Below are 15,426 nucleotides of genomic sequence, written 5' to 3'. Positions count from 1 at the left end.
GCCTCTCATGAATCGAACGACTAAAGGCTCTCCAGAGATGGCTTTACCTTCCACACGATAATGGTAAGCACTAATCGCACTAAGGTGATTCCTTACTGAGTTGGTCTTGAGGCCAGACTCTGATAAGTGCAGAAGGTATTCAAGCAGGTTCTGTGCAGGGCAAGAACGAGGTTCTAGGGCCATGCTCTCACACCACACGACAAACCTCCTCCACTTGAAAAAGTAACTCTTTTTAGTGGAATCCTTCCTAGAGGCAAGCAAGACCCGGGAGACACCCTCAGACAGACCCAACGCAGTGAAGTCTACGCCCTCAACATCCAGGCCGTGAGAGCCAGAGACTGAAGGTTGGGGTGCAGCAACGCTCCGTCGTTCTGCGAAATGAGAGTCGGAAAACACTCCAATCTCCACGGTTCTTCGGAGGACAACTCCAGAAGAAGAGGGAACCAGATCTGACGGGGCCAAAAGGGCGCTATCAGAATCATGGTGCCGCGGTCTTGCTTGAGCTTCAGTAAGGTCTTCCCCACCAAAGGTATGGGAGGATAAGCATACAGGAGGCCGGTCCCCCAATGGAGGAGAAAGGCATCCGACGCTAGCCTGCCGTGTGCCTGAAGTCTGGAACAGAACAGAGGCAGCTTGTGGTTGGTCTGAGAGGCGAAAAGGTCCACCGAGGGGGTGCCCCACGCTCGGAAGATCTTGCGTACCACTCTGGCATGGAGCGACCACTCGTGCGGTTGCATGACTCTGCTCAGTCTGTCGGCCAGACTGTTGTTTACGCCTGCCAGGTATGTGGCTTGGAGGAGCATGCCGAACCGACACGCCCAACGCCACATCCCGACGGCCTCCTGGCACAGGGGGCGAGATCCGGTGCCCCCCTGCTTGTTGACGTAATACATTGCAACCTGATTGTCTGTCCGAATTTGGATAATTTGACAGGACAGCCGATCTCTGAAAGCCTTCAGTGCGTTCCAGATCGCTCGGAGCTCCAGGAGGTTGATCTGCAGATCCTTTTCCTGGAGGGACCACAGACCCTGAGTGTGGAGCCCATCGACATGGGCTCCCCACCCCAGGCGAGATGCATCCGTCGTCAGCACTTTCGTGGGCTGCGGAACTTGGAATGGACGTCCCAGGGTCAAATTGGTCCGGATGGTCCACCAGAGCAGTGAAGTGCGACAACTGGTGGAGAGGCGGATGACATCTTCTAGATTCCCGGTGGCTTGGAACCACTGGGAAGCTAGGGTCCATTGAGCAGATCTCATGTGAAGACGAGCCATGGGAGTCACATGAACTGTGGAGGCCATATGACCCAGAAGTCTCAACATCTGCCGAGCTGTGATCTGCTGAGACGCTCTGGTCTGCGAAGCCAGGGCCAAGAGATTGGTGGCCCTCGCTTCGGGAAGGTAGGCCTGAGCCGTCTGGGAATTCAGCAGCGCTCCTATGAATTCCAGAGACTGAGTTGGCTGGAGATGGGACTTTGGGTAATTTATCACAAACCCCAGCAGCTCCAGAAGTTGAATAGTGCACTGCATGGACCGGAGGGCTCCTGCCTCCGAGGTGTTCTTGACCAGCCAATCGTCGAGATATGGGAACACGTGCACTCCCAGCTTGCGTAGGTAGGCCGCTACCACCACGAGGCACTTTGTAAACACTCGTGGGGCAGAGGCGAGCCCAAAGGGCAGCACACAATACTGAAAGTGCCGTGCGCCCAGGCGGAATCTGAGATACTGTCTGTGAGCTGGCAGTATCGGGATGTGAGTGTATGCGTCCTTTAAATCCAGGGAACATAGCCAATCGTTTTTCTGAATCATTGGCAGAAGGGTGCCCAAGGAAAGCATCCTGAACTTTTCTTTGACCAGGAATTTGTTCAGGCCTCTCAGGTCTAGGATGGGACGCATCCCCCCTGTTTTCTTTTCCACAAGGAAGTACCTGGAATAGAATCCCTGCCCTTCCTGCCCGGGTGGTACGGGCTCGACCGCATTGGCGCTGAGAAGGGCGGAGAGTTCCTCTGCAAGTACCTGCTTGTGATGGGAGCTGAAAGACTGAGCTCCTGGAGGACAATTTGGAGGCAGGGAGGCCAAATTCAGGGCGTATCCGCACCGCACTATTTGGAGAACCCACTGGTCGGAGGTTATGAGAGGCCACCTTTGGTGAAAAAATTTTAACCTCCCTCCGACCGGCAGATCGTCCGGTACGGACACTTGTAGGGCGGCTATGTTCCCGTGGATCCAGTCAAAAGCCCGTCCCCGGCTTTTGCTGTGGAGGCGCAGGGGGCTGCTTAGGCGCACGCTGTTGACGAGAACGAGCGCGCTGGGGCTGTCCCTGTGCCTGACGAGGCCTTCGGGCCGGCTGGTTGTACCTACGCTTTGCAAAAGAATAGGGTGCAGCCTGCCGTGCCCGGGAAAAAACGCCCACCCGTGGGGGCGGGTGCTGAAGGCGCCCGGTGGGAGAGCTTGTCGAGAGCGGTTTCCCGCTGATGCAGTTGGTCCACCATCTGCTCGACCTTCTCACCGAAAATGTTATCCCCCCGGCAAGGGACGTCGGCCAGTCTCTGCTGGGTGCGGTTGTCCAGGTCAGAGGCACGCAGCCATGAGAGCCTGCGCATCACTATACCTTGGGCCGCAGCACGAGATGCCACGTCACAGGTGTCAAAAATCCCCCTGGACAGGAACTTTCTGCACGCCTTCAGCTGCCTGACCACCTCCTGATAAGGCCTGGACTGCTCCGGCGGGAGCTTATCGACCAGGTCCGCCAGCTGTTGCACATTGGTCCGCATGTGGATGCTCATATAGAGCAGGTACGATTGGATGCGGGTCACGAGCATGGAGGACTGGTAGGCCTTCCTCCCAAATGAGTCCAGAGTGCGAGACTCCCGCCCCGGGGGCGCCGAGGCGGTATCCCTCGAACTCCGTGCCCTCTTGAGAGCAGAATCCACGACCGCTGAGTCATGGGGCAACTGGGGCCGCATGAGCTCTGGGTCAGAGTGGATCCTGTACTGGGACTCTGCTTTCTTGGGAATGGTGGGATTAGTTAATGGTCGCACCCAGTTCCGGAGCAGCGTCTCCTTCAGGACATTGTGCAGCGGTACCGTGGAGGACTCTCTAGGTGGTGATGGATAGTCGAGGACCTCGAGCATCTCGGCCCTCGGCTCTTCCACAGAGACCACGGGAAAGGGAATGCTTATAGACATATCCCGCACAAAGGAGGCAAAGGAGAGACTCTCAGGAGGTGAGAGCTTCCTCTCCGGTGACGGCGTGGGGTCCGAGGGAAGGCCCGTAGACTCCTCTGAGGAGAAATATCTCGGGTCCTCCTCTTCCCCCCACGAGTCCTCATCCTCGGTATCGGACATTAGCTCATGTAGCTGAGTCCGGTACCGGGCCCGGCTCGACGTCGAGGCACCGAGGCCTCGGTGTCGTCGAGCGGTGGACTCCCGCGCCGGCGGGGACGGAGCTCCCTCCATCGACGTCGACGGGGACTCCACCTGCGTGGCTGTCGAGACCGGCACCGCAAGCGGCGGCGGTGTCGACTGCCCCGGCGCCGGGCTAGAGCTCGCCGGCGCCACAGTCATCGGCGCCGAGGGCGCAAGCACCCCCGGCGCCGGCACAGCCTGGCGCATCAGCCCTTCCAGGAGCCCCGGAAGGATGGCTCTGAGGCACTCGTCCAGGCCCGCTGCCGAGAAAGGCGGTGGGGCCGGCAAGGGTGTCGGTGCCAGAAGCTGCTGGGGGCCAGGAGACGGCACCGAGGTGCCGGAACCCCGACGCGTCGGTACCTCCACCACCGACGGAGATCTCTCCTCTCTGTGATGACGCTTCGGCGTCGACACCTCCTCAGGCACCGAGGGCTCCCGGTGACGGCGCTTCTTGTCCTTCTTCCGGTGCACGTCACCGGTGCCGGAGGGCATGGAGGAGGAGGAGGTCGATCCCCCTCGGTCTCGAGGTACCGGGTCCGACAGGGTTCGGTCCCGTGGCTCACGAGTTGAGGGAGTGACCGGGGCCGACTGCCCACGCGGTCTCTCTACCCCACTCTCGCCGGCGGACCGGCGGGCCGACGGGACCTGTTCTCCTGGGGTCGCTGCCATCGGTGCCGATGTCTCGGGCATCGATACCGGTACCGAAGAACCGGCCTTCGATACCGATGCCGTCGAGGTCGACGTCGAGGGGCCGGCGCAAGTTCCAAAAAGACGGTCCCGCAGAACTTGCCTCGCAACCTGAGTCCGTTTCCGGAGACCGAGACACAAAGCACACGACTTGAGATTGTGCTCCGGCCCGAGGCACTGGAGGCACCAAGCGTGGGTGTCGGTCTGCGAGATCGGCCGGCCGCAGCGACCACACTTTTTAAATCCACTCGGGACCTTCGAGGACATCGACGGAAAAATCGCGTCGGCGAAGTCAAAGTCGGCAATGGTGGCTAAAATCACACCACGAAAATTGAAACCGACCGAGCGGCCACTAGGCCGCAACGAGGCGTCCCCGCTAGAAAGCGAGGGAAAAAGGAGGAGCGCGTGCTCCACACGCGCAAAATTCTTTTTTTTTTTTTTTTTTTTTTGGATAACAAACGAAACTGAAAGAAGAAGAGGCCAAAAGGGCCAAGAGCGACGACCCGCGTAAACGCGGTCGAAAATTCCGGCGGCTGAAACGAGAGAGTTGCAAAAACACGACTCTCTCAGTCGCGGGAAAAAAGTAACTGGCGGGAGCGGTCGCGCACGGGCGGGAAGACGGCCGCGCATGCGCGGTGGGCGTGCCCTGCGTGCCGACCGTCCCGCGAAGCTTTTTCCGGTTGGTGGGGGCTGCCGCGGACGTCAACCCAGTCGTGAGAACAAGCAGCCTGCTTGTCCTCGGAGAATAATTTGTACCCCGGCATGACAGTGTCCCATTGGTTATCCTCCTTCCACAAGGTCTCAGCGATGCCTATTATATCTAACTTTTCATTTAGTTCAATATATTCTAGCTCTCCCATCTTATTTCTTATGCTTCTGGCATTCAAATATAGACATTTCAAATTCACTGCTTATTTCTGGGATAAGCAGCATAAAATGTATTGATTTTTTTTTTAATCTTTCCAGGTATGTGTGACCTGGATTGGCCACTGTTGGAAACAGGATGCTGGGCTTGATGGACCTTTGGTTTGTCCTAGTGCGGCAATACTTATGTACTTATGTTGCTATTTACATCTTGCACAGTAGTAGACAGTGTTGATTTGCAATCATTTGTCTGAGTTTTATTTAAGTACACCTGATCTACTATGGTCTCTTTTGCAACTTCGCTATCGGGATACCCTATCTTCCCTGTTTTGGTGATATCTTTGAAAGACACCTGGTTCCGAACCATGCGTTTCTGAACGACTGTCAGCCTTCCCCCAGGTTCTAGTTTAAAACCTGCTCTATCTCCTTTTCAAGTGCTGATGCCAGCAGCATGGTCCCACCCTGGTTAAGGTGGAGCCCATTGTTCCAGAATAGGCCCCCCTATTCCACAGAATGTTGCCCAGTTCCTTTCAAATCTAAAACCCTCCTCCCTGCAGCATCGCCTCATCCACGTATTAAGACTCCGGATCACTGCCTGTCTCTTGGGCCCTGCGCATGGAATGGGTAGCACTTCGGAAAATGCTACCCTAGAGGTTCTGGATTTGAGCTTTCTACCTAAGAGCCTAAATTTAGCTTCCAGAACCTCTATCCCACATTTTCCTATGTCATTGGTACCCACATGTACCAAGACAGCCAGCTCCTCCCTAGCACTATCTAAAATCCTATCTACGTGACGCGTGAGGGTCTACCACCTTCGCACCAGGCAGGCAAGTGCAGTATACATCCACAGGAGGCGAGTCTCTTTCAATTGAAAGGAAGCTCTGTAATAAGGGGGCATAAGATGAAGGTAAAAGGGGATAGACTTAGAAGTAAACTAACAAAATATTTCTTCCCGGAAAGGTGGTGAAGTTGTGGAACAGCCTCCTGGTGGAAGTGGTGGAGACAAAAACAGTATCTGAATTCAACAGATGTTGAGACAAGTACATAGGATCTCTAAGGAAGTGATAGGGAGAATAGATGGTATGGATGGGCAGACTGGATAGACGATATAGTTTTTAACTGACTACATTTTTCTATGGGGCTCTTTTCGAAGCATTTAGACGTATAAAGTTCCATAGACTACTATGTAACTTTGTAAGTCTAAGTGCTTTGAAAATACACTTCTATGTTTCTATTATACTTCCAGGCTACAAGGCAACAAAAGGTGAACATTTGGGATTGGGGTGGGGGGGGAAAAGGAGGATAAACTTTTTACAGTCATTTTATTTACACAAAAGTTACTTACCATTTGATACAAGAGCTTAGAAAAGGCCACAGTCTTTAAGATTATTTTTTATGATGACATCAGTTACAGCATCAAAAACAAACTGCACATTCTTGGTATCTGTAGCACATGTGAAATGTGTGTATATTTCCTTTGAGTCCTTTCTCTTGTTCAGATCTTCAAACTGGCACTGAATATATGCAGCAGCCTCTTCGTAAGTATTTGACCCTGAAAATAAAGTTTAAAAAATGCTAACAAAAATAACAGTGAAAATATAGGGAGCAGTCCATCAATCAAATGCAAACTTATCGAGGTCTATACCATTATGACTACAGAGAAGGGTAAAGCAGAGGAGTATTTAGATTTCATGATATTAAACACACTAGTGCCTGAAAAGAGAGATGCCCTAGATGGACAAACCAAATATGGAAACTCAGTCACGTTTTATTAGAAATGCCATATTTATTCATAATGGGCCCAATATTGAGAATATGGAAGGTAGCCAGACTGCCTCCCGCAGTCGTTGCTGAGCCCAGCTATTCAATGCGAGGTCGTTTCTGGCGACTGGCATTCAATATCAAGGCTTATTTTGGCTGGTTTCAACTTAACCAGCCAAGCTGATATTCAGTGCTTGCCAGTTCAGTTGAAACCAGCCAAAGATAGGCTGCCAAAATAGCTAGCCTAATTTGGCTGCTAAACTTAGCGGTGATGAACTGAATATCAGCAGATAGTTATACTGTGTGATATAGTCGGCTATCTCCTACTGATTATCGGCAGACAGCCGGTGAAGTGCCATTTAAGGAGCCGTTCCTGGCTGGTTAAATGATTCTAAACCTCAGCTGGGCCATTTACAGCCCATTCATCTACTTTTTTTTTTTTGGCAAGGTACATAAAAATATACATAAAGGAATAGTCAATGAATAAATCTAAGTAGCAGCCATCCTAGTAACATCTCAAATATCCAATTTATTGCCAGGAGAAGACGGTTGAAAAGCTGCTTTCTACTTCTTCTGCAGCCGGCTTCCTCGATCTGGCCTGTCCGAGCGCTCATCTCATCCTGCCACGGTTTTAGTTCAATCAACTGAAGTCCTTCCTACCATCGTATCTATGGATCATCCTGGACTTTAATTTCACCATTCCTGTTTATTTTTCTCTGATTCCTTGCTTCTCTCTGCTCAAATTCAGATCAATTTGTAATTGAATTCTCAGCTCTGGCCAATGCTTTGCAATGCATTTTCCCTCCCCTTCCATTGTCATTGTAATTATTCATCAGTTCATTGTAAGCCGCTTTGAGGCTGCTTTAAGTGGTATAAAGCGGTGTATAAATGTTCTGAATAAATATGTACAGAAGTGTTGTCATGCTGGGATAGACTGAAGTTCAAGCCCAGTATCCTGTTTTCAACAGGTACCTGGCAAGATCCCAAGACAGTACAATACATTTTATGCTGCTTATCCCCAGAAATAAGCAGTGGACTTTCTCAAGACCATTTTAATAATGGCTTATGGACTTTTCTTTTAGGAAGCTATTTAAACCCCGCTAAGCTAACTGCTTTTATCACATTCTCTGGCAACAAAGTCCAGAGTTTAATTACATATTGAATGAAGAAATATTTTCTCCGATTAGTTTTAAATTTACTATTTTGTAACTTCATTGCATACCCCCTAGTCCTAGTATTTTTGGAAAGAGTAAGCAAATGATTCACGTCTACCTGTTCCACTCCAGTATTATATCTCCCCTCAGCTGTCTTTTCTCCAAGCTGAAGAGTCCAAGCCGTTTCAGCCTTTCCTCATAAGGAAGTTGTCCCATCCCATTTATCATTTTCATCACTCTTCTCTGTACCTTTTCTAATAAAACACATTGTAACATCCTCATTTTTATTTTCCATTCCTTTCCTAATATTACCTAACATTCTATTTGCTTTCCTTGCCGCTGCCGCACACTGAACAGAGGGTTCAAAGTATCGTCAATGATGACTCCTAGATCCTTTTCCTGGTCAGTGATTCCTAATGTGGAATCTTGCACCATGTAGCTATAGATCGGGTTCCTCTTTCCCACATGCATCACTTTGCACTTACTCACATTAATTATCATCTGCCATTTGGATGCCCGGTCTTCCAGTCTCGTAAGATCATCTTGCAATTTTTCACAATCCTCTTGTGATTTAACAACTTTGAATAACTTTGTGTTGTCGGCAAATTTAATTACCTCACTAGTTATTCTCATATCTCGATCATTTATAAATATGTTAAAAAGCAGCAGTCCCAACACAGACCCCCTGGGGAACTCCACTATCTACCCTTCTCCATTGCAAATACTGACCATTTAACCCTACTCTCCGTTGTCTATTTTTTAACCAGTTTTTAATCCACAATAGAATATTACTTCCTATCCCATGACTTTCCAGTTTTCTCTGGTCTTTCATGAGGTACTTTGTCGAACACATTTTGAAAATCCAGGTACACAATATTGACCGGCTCACCTTTATCTTCAATACCTTTTTAAAGCTTCAAGATTCCTCACTGTTCTTAACAAGGAGGGGAAGTATGTTCCATAATCTTGGCCCAGTAATATGAAAAATATAATTCTTATGTTCTTCTAGATGAACAAAGTGAAAGGAGGGAACATCAAGATAATTCAATGAAGCCCATAACAGCTCAGAAAGTTGATATGTCATATCATAAGCAGGGAGAAGAAATACCCCAACAATGTAGCAAACAAGCATCATCACAATTCTGAAAGAAAGAAAAGACCTCACTTTGTGTAATTCATTATCACCTAATGCCACTATTAAAAGTAGATGCATAAATATATTAGCAGAGATATTGGTCCAAGAGGCCAGATGTGTTATTACAAAAATTAACAAAAAGCAAGCAAGCTTCATGAAGAACAAGAGGGTATAAATGCACAGGAGTGGGTCTCAATTATATGGAAGCTCTGGAGCACGGGGGTCATAGGAGAGTGAAAAGAGGCAGACTCAGGCGTCACCTAAGGAAATATTTCTTTACAGAAAGGATAGTAAATGCATGGAATGGCCTCCCAATGGAGATAATGAGGGTAGTATCACAATTAAAGAAAGCATGGGATAAAACACTGTGGGCTTCTGAAGAAGAATGGATTGTGCTGTTGGTTTGGATGATCAGAGTGGTTAGGCATCTACCACCATCATTTTCTGTGTTTCTCTTTACAAGTTGGCCAAAGTCCAAGAATGAGGCAAGAATCAAAGTAGGGATACCCCTGAAACTGGAACCAAGAAGCCATGGATTTCCATCTGAAGGAGTCACTTTTCCTTTGGCTTGAATCGTTAGGTACTGGTGGCTAATAAGCCCATGCCAAAGTCAGCAAAAATGTTGACACTGAAGAGGTACAACAGAAGACTAACAGGGTGGCTATTTTGTAGGACACAGAACTATGAAGAATCAAACTCCTGAGATTAGCAGGCTCACAGCAGAGAGACAAGCTCCTAAGATGAACAATATCACAGCAAGGAATTGGGCTCCAAAGTGGGAAAATTAGGTTCTTACCTTGGTAATTTTCTTTCCTTTAGTCACAGCAGATGAATCCATTAACTGATGGGTTGTATCCACCTACCAGCAGGTGGAGATAGAGAACACTGAAAGACACAGTGACTCTGGACAGCCACCAGCCCCCTTCTACCTTCAGTATATGAAATTTCCAAAGCAGAGTGAATAAGAAAGGCAACATAACAAACTTTCCTCACAGTGAACAAACGCCCCAGAACTGGAGCAATAACCAAACAAAGGAGGGATGATCTCACCGCCTGCAATAGAACAGCATGTAGAAATTCTGAGAACTGATCCTCAACTTCTCCCGATGAGATACAATGTCTGTATGAAGGATCTGAACAATAAAAACAAAGTCGGACAGGGAGGGATCATGGATTCATCTGATGTGACTAAAGGAAAGAAAATTACCAAGGTAAGAACCTAATTTTCCCTTCCTTCTCATCAACAGCAGATGAATCCATTAACTGATGGGATGTACAAAAGCACTCCTTAAGTAGGGTGGGAACAGGCAACTCTGTGAGCCAGTACCTGTGCACCAAAATGTGCGTCCTGCTTCGCTGCAACATCCAGCCTGTAATGCCATACAAACGAGAGCTGAGAAGCCCAAGTCACCGCACGACAGATCTCATGAAGAGAAAGAACACCCATCTTAGCCCACGAGGGGGAAACTGCTCTCGTGGAATGCGTTTTAAATGCTTCAGGAGGAGACCGTCCCGACAGCAGATACACAGAAAAAATGACTTCTCTGAGCCAACGGGCTATACTGGCCTTAGACGCCGGACCCCCGCGTTGAGGCCCTGTCAACAATCCAAAAAGGTGATCAGAAGTCCTGAAGTCATTTGACATCTGTAGATACTGCAAGAGTCCTGAGTACATCCAAAAGACGCAACTGCCCAAAGGAATCCGGAAAGTCCTCCCTAGAAAAGGAAGGTAGACATATGGGCTGGTTCAGGTGAAACGCTGAAACCACCTTAGGCAGGAAGGAAGGCACTGTCCTTACCGTTACCCCGGAATCCCGAGAACTGTAGAAAAGGATCCCGACAGAAAAGCACCTGAAGCTCAGAAATGCGTCTAGCTGATATTATGGCCACCAAAAAGACTGATCAGAGTCACATCCTTCTCAGAAGCCCACCTAAGCGGCTCAAAAGGCGAATACTGGAGAGCCTTCAACACCAACCCCAGGTTCAAGGCCGGACACAGCGACCGCACGGGAGGCCGGAGCCGAAGCACCCACCTGAGAAATCTGACAATGTCCGGATGCGCCGCAAAGAGACAAGGCAGAGACTTTACCTCGAAAGCATGCCAAAGCTGCCACTTGAACTCGCAGGGAATTGTAAGCCAGACCTTTTTGTAAGCCGTCCTGCAAAAAGTTCAGTACCAAATTGGCAGGGGTCCTCCATCGTCACCGGACCCTGAACCAACAGGTTCGGCACCAGAGGCAAAGGGAGTGGAGCCTCCACAAGCATCCGACGGAGATCCGCATACAACGGACGCCTTGGCCAATCCAGAGTGATGAGAATCACCAAGCCTCGGTGCAGTCGAATCCGCAGGAGGACTCGTCCTATCAAGAGCCAAGGAGGGAACACATGCAGGAGGCCTGGGTGCCAGGGTTGAGCCAGTGCATCCAACCCCGCCGAGCAAGGATATCTCCTTCTGCTGAAAAAGCGAGGGACTTTGGCATTTGAACTTGACGCCATTAGATCCAATCTGGGAGTCCCCCATTTGGCACAAATCTGAAGAAAACCTTCTTCTGCCAGTTCCCATTCCGCCGGGTCAATTTGATGTCTGCTGAGGAAATCGGCCTGCACGTTGCTCTGACCTGCTATGTGAGCTGCCGACAGCAGATGAAAGTGGGGCTTGGCCCAGTGGAAAATCTGAGCGGCCTCCGTGGCCAGTGCCCTGCACTGAGTGCCGCCCTGGCGACTGATGTAGGCTACTGCTGTCGTATTGTCTGACAGGAAGCCCCTCCAGAGTCTTGTGGAAGGCCAGAAAAGCCTGGAATATCGCTCTCAGTTTCAAGCGATTGCTTCCACGGTGTTATGATTGGGGTCTGAACCCCTCTCAAACTTACCTCTTTCCTGGGGGTCAGCTTCTTAGCTAGCTTCTGTTTCTTTTCTCTGTCCTTTCTGAGCTGGCTCTGTCTCTCTGTGCTGGCAGCTTCCAGCAGCATGGCTCTAATTGTTTCACTATACTGCACCTGTGTGTGTGTTGCCTGAGTTGCTCTACCTCTCTTTGGGTGTACTGGCTTCAAGTGTTTCACAGTTTTGCATTGGTGTGGGTTGGGCCTCTCTGGGTCAGTGTGCTTTTGCCTAGGTCTAGGGAGTGTGACATCATCAGGGAGGGCCTTGATAAGGAAGTGGTGGTGTTTCCTTCAGAGCCTTTGCAACAGTGGTGTTTGCTTTAGGTAGGGTGGTGCAGTGTGCACTTCTGACTTTGTGTCTAGTTTCCCTGCTTGCTTTTGCTAAGGGCCAGGTTAGTGTTAGTGCAGTGTGCACTGGTGTTTGTGTGTTTAGCTTTCCTGCTTTTCCCTCTTGGTTTTGGAAGCATTGCTATGTGTAGGGCTTTGGAAGCTCCGTTGCTGATAGAAGTACTTCAGGGTTTGGTGTTGTTAGGAACACTGCAGAGTTTGCTGTTAGAAATACTTCTGGTGTTTGTGCTATTAGGAGCATTGCAGTCTTTGCTGTTGGTGTTTGGTGATTTAGAATCACTTTTGGCTTATGTGTTAGCTTCCCTGCTTTTTCCTTGTGGCTCCCCTGTCTTCCCTTTTAGTGCTAGGAGCTCTTCTGGTTGCTTGCCAGAGTAGTGCTTAGGAAGCACCTTGTTAGTTGTATCTAGCTTGCTAGAGCAGTGCTTAGGTAGCTGGTTTAGTTTTGTGTTTAGCTCTGCTTGTAGCTTGGTGCTTAGTAGCACCTGTGTTAGCTTTGTATTTAGTTCCCTGCTCTGTTAGTTTAGGGCTTAGGAAGTCCCTTTCTTGAGCAGGGCCTAGGAGCTCCTGTTTAGTATAGGGCTTAGGAAGTCCTTTTGTCAGTTTACTGTTAGGAACACTCCTGCTGGTTTAGGGCTTGCCCAGCAAGTAGATCAGTTTAGGTTTAGGAGCACTTCTGTTTCCAGTCCTGGTCCCTATGTCATCCGGTATCCAGTAAGTCCTGTCGGCTACTCGAACCCAGGAGCTCAACTTCTGGGGGGCTTAGTAGCTAAGTGCAGGTGAAGCTGTGTGGACCAGTCCAGTGTGCTCCAGTCCCATGTTCCAGTCCTGTGTCCTCCAGTCCGGGGGACCAGTCCAGTGTGCTCCAGTGTGTTCCGGTCCGGTGTGTGTTCCAGTCTGGTGTGCTCCAGTCCAGTGTGCTCCAGTGTGTTCCGGTCCGGTGTGTGTTCCAGTCTGGTGTGCTCCAGTCCAGTGTGCTCCAGTGTGTTCCGGTCCGGTGTGTGTTCCAGTCTGGTGTGCTCCAGTCCAGTGTGTTCCGGTCCGGTGTGTGTTCCAGTCCGAGGGATTGCAGTCCAGTGTTCCAGTCCTGTGTCCTCCAGTCCGGGGGATTCCAGTCCAGGTGTTCCGGTTCGCTGGGCAGTGCCTGCAGTCCCTGCTGGTGTGCTTACCCAGTGTTGGTTGGTGGGTTTTGCCTGCTGCTGTCGCTCCTCGTCAGCAGCCCAAGGGCTCACGTTTGCTCCAGAGCCCAGTCCCGCGGGCTCTGAACCTGAGAACCTGACACACGGGTGTCCACTGACCCTGAGCATAGCTTCCCTGGCAATGCGCTCCCAGCCCGAAAGGCTGGCATCCGTTATCACCAGGCACCAAGAAGGAAGCGAAAGCGGCATTCCCCGTCGCAGCATCCCGTCAGAGAGCCACCAATCCAAACCGTGCCAGGCCGCAGGGAGCCACGTTATCCTGCGTTGGTATTCCTGGGAAATCGGAGACCATTGCTGGAGCAGAGCAATCCGCAGCGGCCTCATACAAGCTCTCGCCAGGGAACCACCTCCATGGTGGCCATCATCGACCCCAGGAGCTGGACAAAGTCCCAAGCTCGAGGACAAGGCATCCACAGGAGCAGACGGACCTGATTCTGAAGCTTGCATCGCCTGTGGTCGGGGAGAAAGACGAACTCCAAAGCCATGTCGAACCGGACCCCCAAATACTTGCGAGACAGAGGGGGTCAGGTCACTTTTGGGTATACTAACCACCCAGCCCAGAGTCTGCAGAACTGTAACAACTCTGGTTGTGGAAAGTCAGCTTTCGTCTGCCGAATCCGCTCTGATGGGCCAGTCGTCAAGGTAAGGGTGAACTCTGATACCCTCTCGCCTGAGAAAGCAGCTACCACCACCATCACCTTGGAAAAGGTACAGGGAGCTGTGGCTAGGCCGAAAGGCAAGGGCCGAAACTGGAAATGTTGGCCCAAAACCGCAAACCGGAGAAACCACTGATGCGGAGGCCAAATAGGAATGTGCAAATACGCTTCTTTGAGGTCCAGAGACGTAAGAAACTCTCCAGGATGAACCGCCGCAATGACGGAGCGCAGGGTTTCCATGCGAAAGTGTCGCACTCTTAGGGCCTCGTTGACTCTTCGTAAGTCAAGGATTGGTCTGAAAGACCCGCCTTTTCGAGGCACCACGAAATAGATGGAGTAGCGACCGCAGCCGCGTTCAGCAGGAGGCACCAGAATCACCACTCCGAGCTGCAGCAAGACTTGCAAGGTCTCCTCTACCGCCGCCCGTTTGATGGCAGTGTCACATCGGGACTCCAAAAATGCGTCTCTCACCGGGGCACCAAATTCCAATCGGTAACCTTCTCTGATCAGGTCCAGGACCCACTTATCCGAAGAAATCTTGGTCCACTCCTCGAGGAAGAGGGAAAGACGCCCTCCTTCTGCAGGAATCGACGAGTGGACCAGCCACTGTGGAGGACGCCCCTAAACTCCTGGCCGTGGCCCGGCCGCCGCAGAACGTTTCTCCGCGCAAAAGGAGTTCCTCTGCTGAAAATGGGCACGTTGAGAAAACCTAGCAGAGTGCCCTAGGCGATATCTGCGAGCTTTGCGGAAAAGTGGCCTGTAAGAGGAGGGAAAAACAGGACTTTTGGAAGAAGGCCTCAGCCTATCCTCAGGTAACCGCTGGGACTTACAGTCCCCTAGGTATTTAACAATCTTTTCTAATTCCTCTCCAAGCAGCAGAAGGCCCCGAAAGGGTAACCTCAAAAGCCTTTGTTTCGAGGACGTCAGCCGCCCAATGCTGCAGCCAAAAAAGGCGGCGGGCAGAAACCGCCACAGACATCTGTTTAGACGAAGCTCTGATCAGATCATAAAGGGCATCAGGCAAAAAGGACAGGGCAGACTCCATCAACGGGCCAACCTCAGAGAGGGACCCCGCACCATCCTCGGGTTGATCAACCGCCTGCTGCAACCAGGCAAGGCAGGCCCGGGCAGCATAGGAACTGCAAACAGCCGCCCTTAAGAAAGGCCCGAGATTTCAAAGGACCGCTTCAACGCAGACTCTAGCCGCCGGTCCTGCATAGCCTTCAAAGCGACTTCTCCCTCCACCGGGAGAGTGGTCTTTTTTGTCACGGCTGTGACCAACGCATCCACTTTAGGCATCCCAAAAGGGGCCAAGTGATTCTCACACAGAGGGTAAAGCTGAC

The 15,426-nt window shown here is 50.7% G+C and overlaps 1 protein-coding gene across 2 annotated transcripts in view; it reads right to left on the bottom strand.

Moving 5' to 3' along the window:
- The window catches only part of LOC115478743 (guanine nucleotide-binding protein G(i) subunit alpha-1), a 188,392-nt gene that overhangs the window by 28,551 nt on the left and 144,415 nt on the right, over positions 1-15,426 (bottom strand). Inside the window, exon 8 of one of the 2 annotated variants that reach the window (XM_030216312.1) lies at positions 6,300-6,506. In XM_030216312.1, coding sequence (XP_030072172.1) covers positions 6,316-6,506 — 191 coding nt within the window. In that variant the 3' untranslated portion in view covers positions 6,300-6,315. Of the gene's footprint in view, positions 1-6,295; positions 6,507-15,426 lie in introns of those variants that run through there. The other variant, XM_030216313.1, reaches the window with a different exon arrangement.

This window comes from Microcaecilia unicolor, chromosome 10 (assembly GCF_901765095.1).
Source record: "Microcaecilia unicolor chromosome 10, aMicUni1.1, whole genome shotgun sequence".
NCBI classification, from domain to species: Eukaryota; Metazoa; Chordata; class Amphibia; order Gymnophiona; family Siphonopidae; genus Microcaecilia; species Microcaecilia unicolor.
Note: the sequence above shows the minus strand (reverse complement) of the source record. Positions and strands in the feature narration are given on the sequence as shown.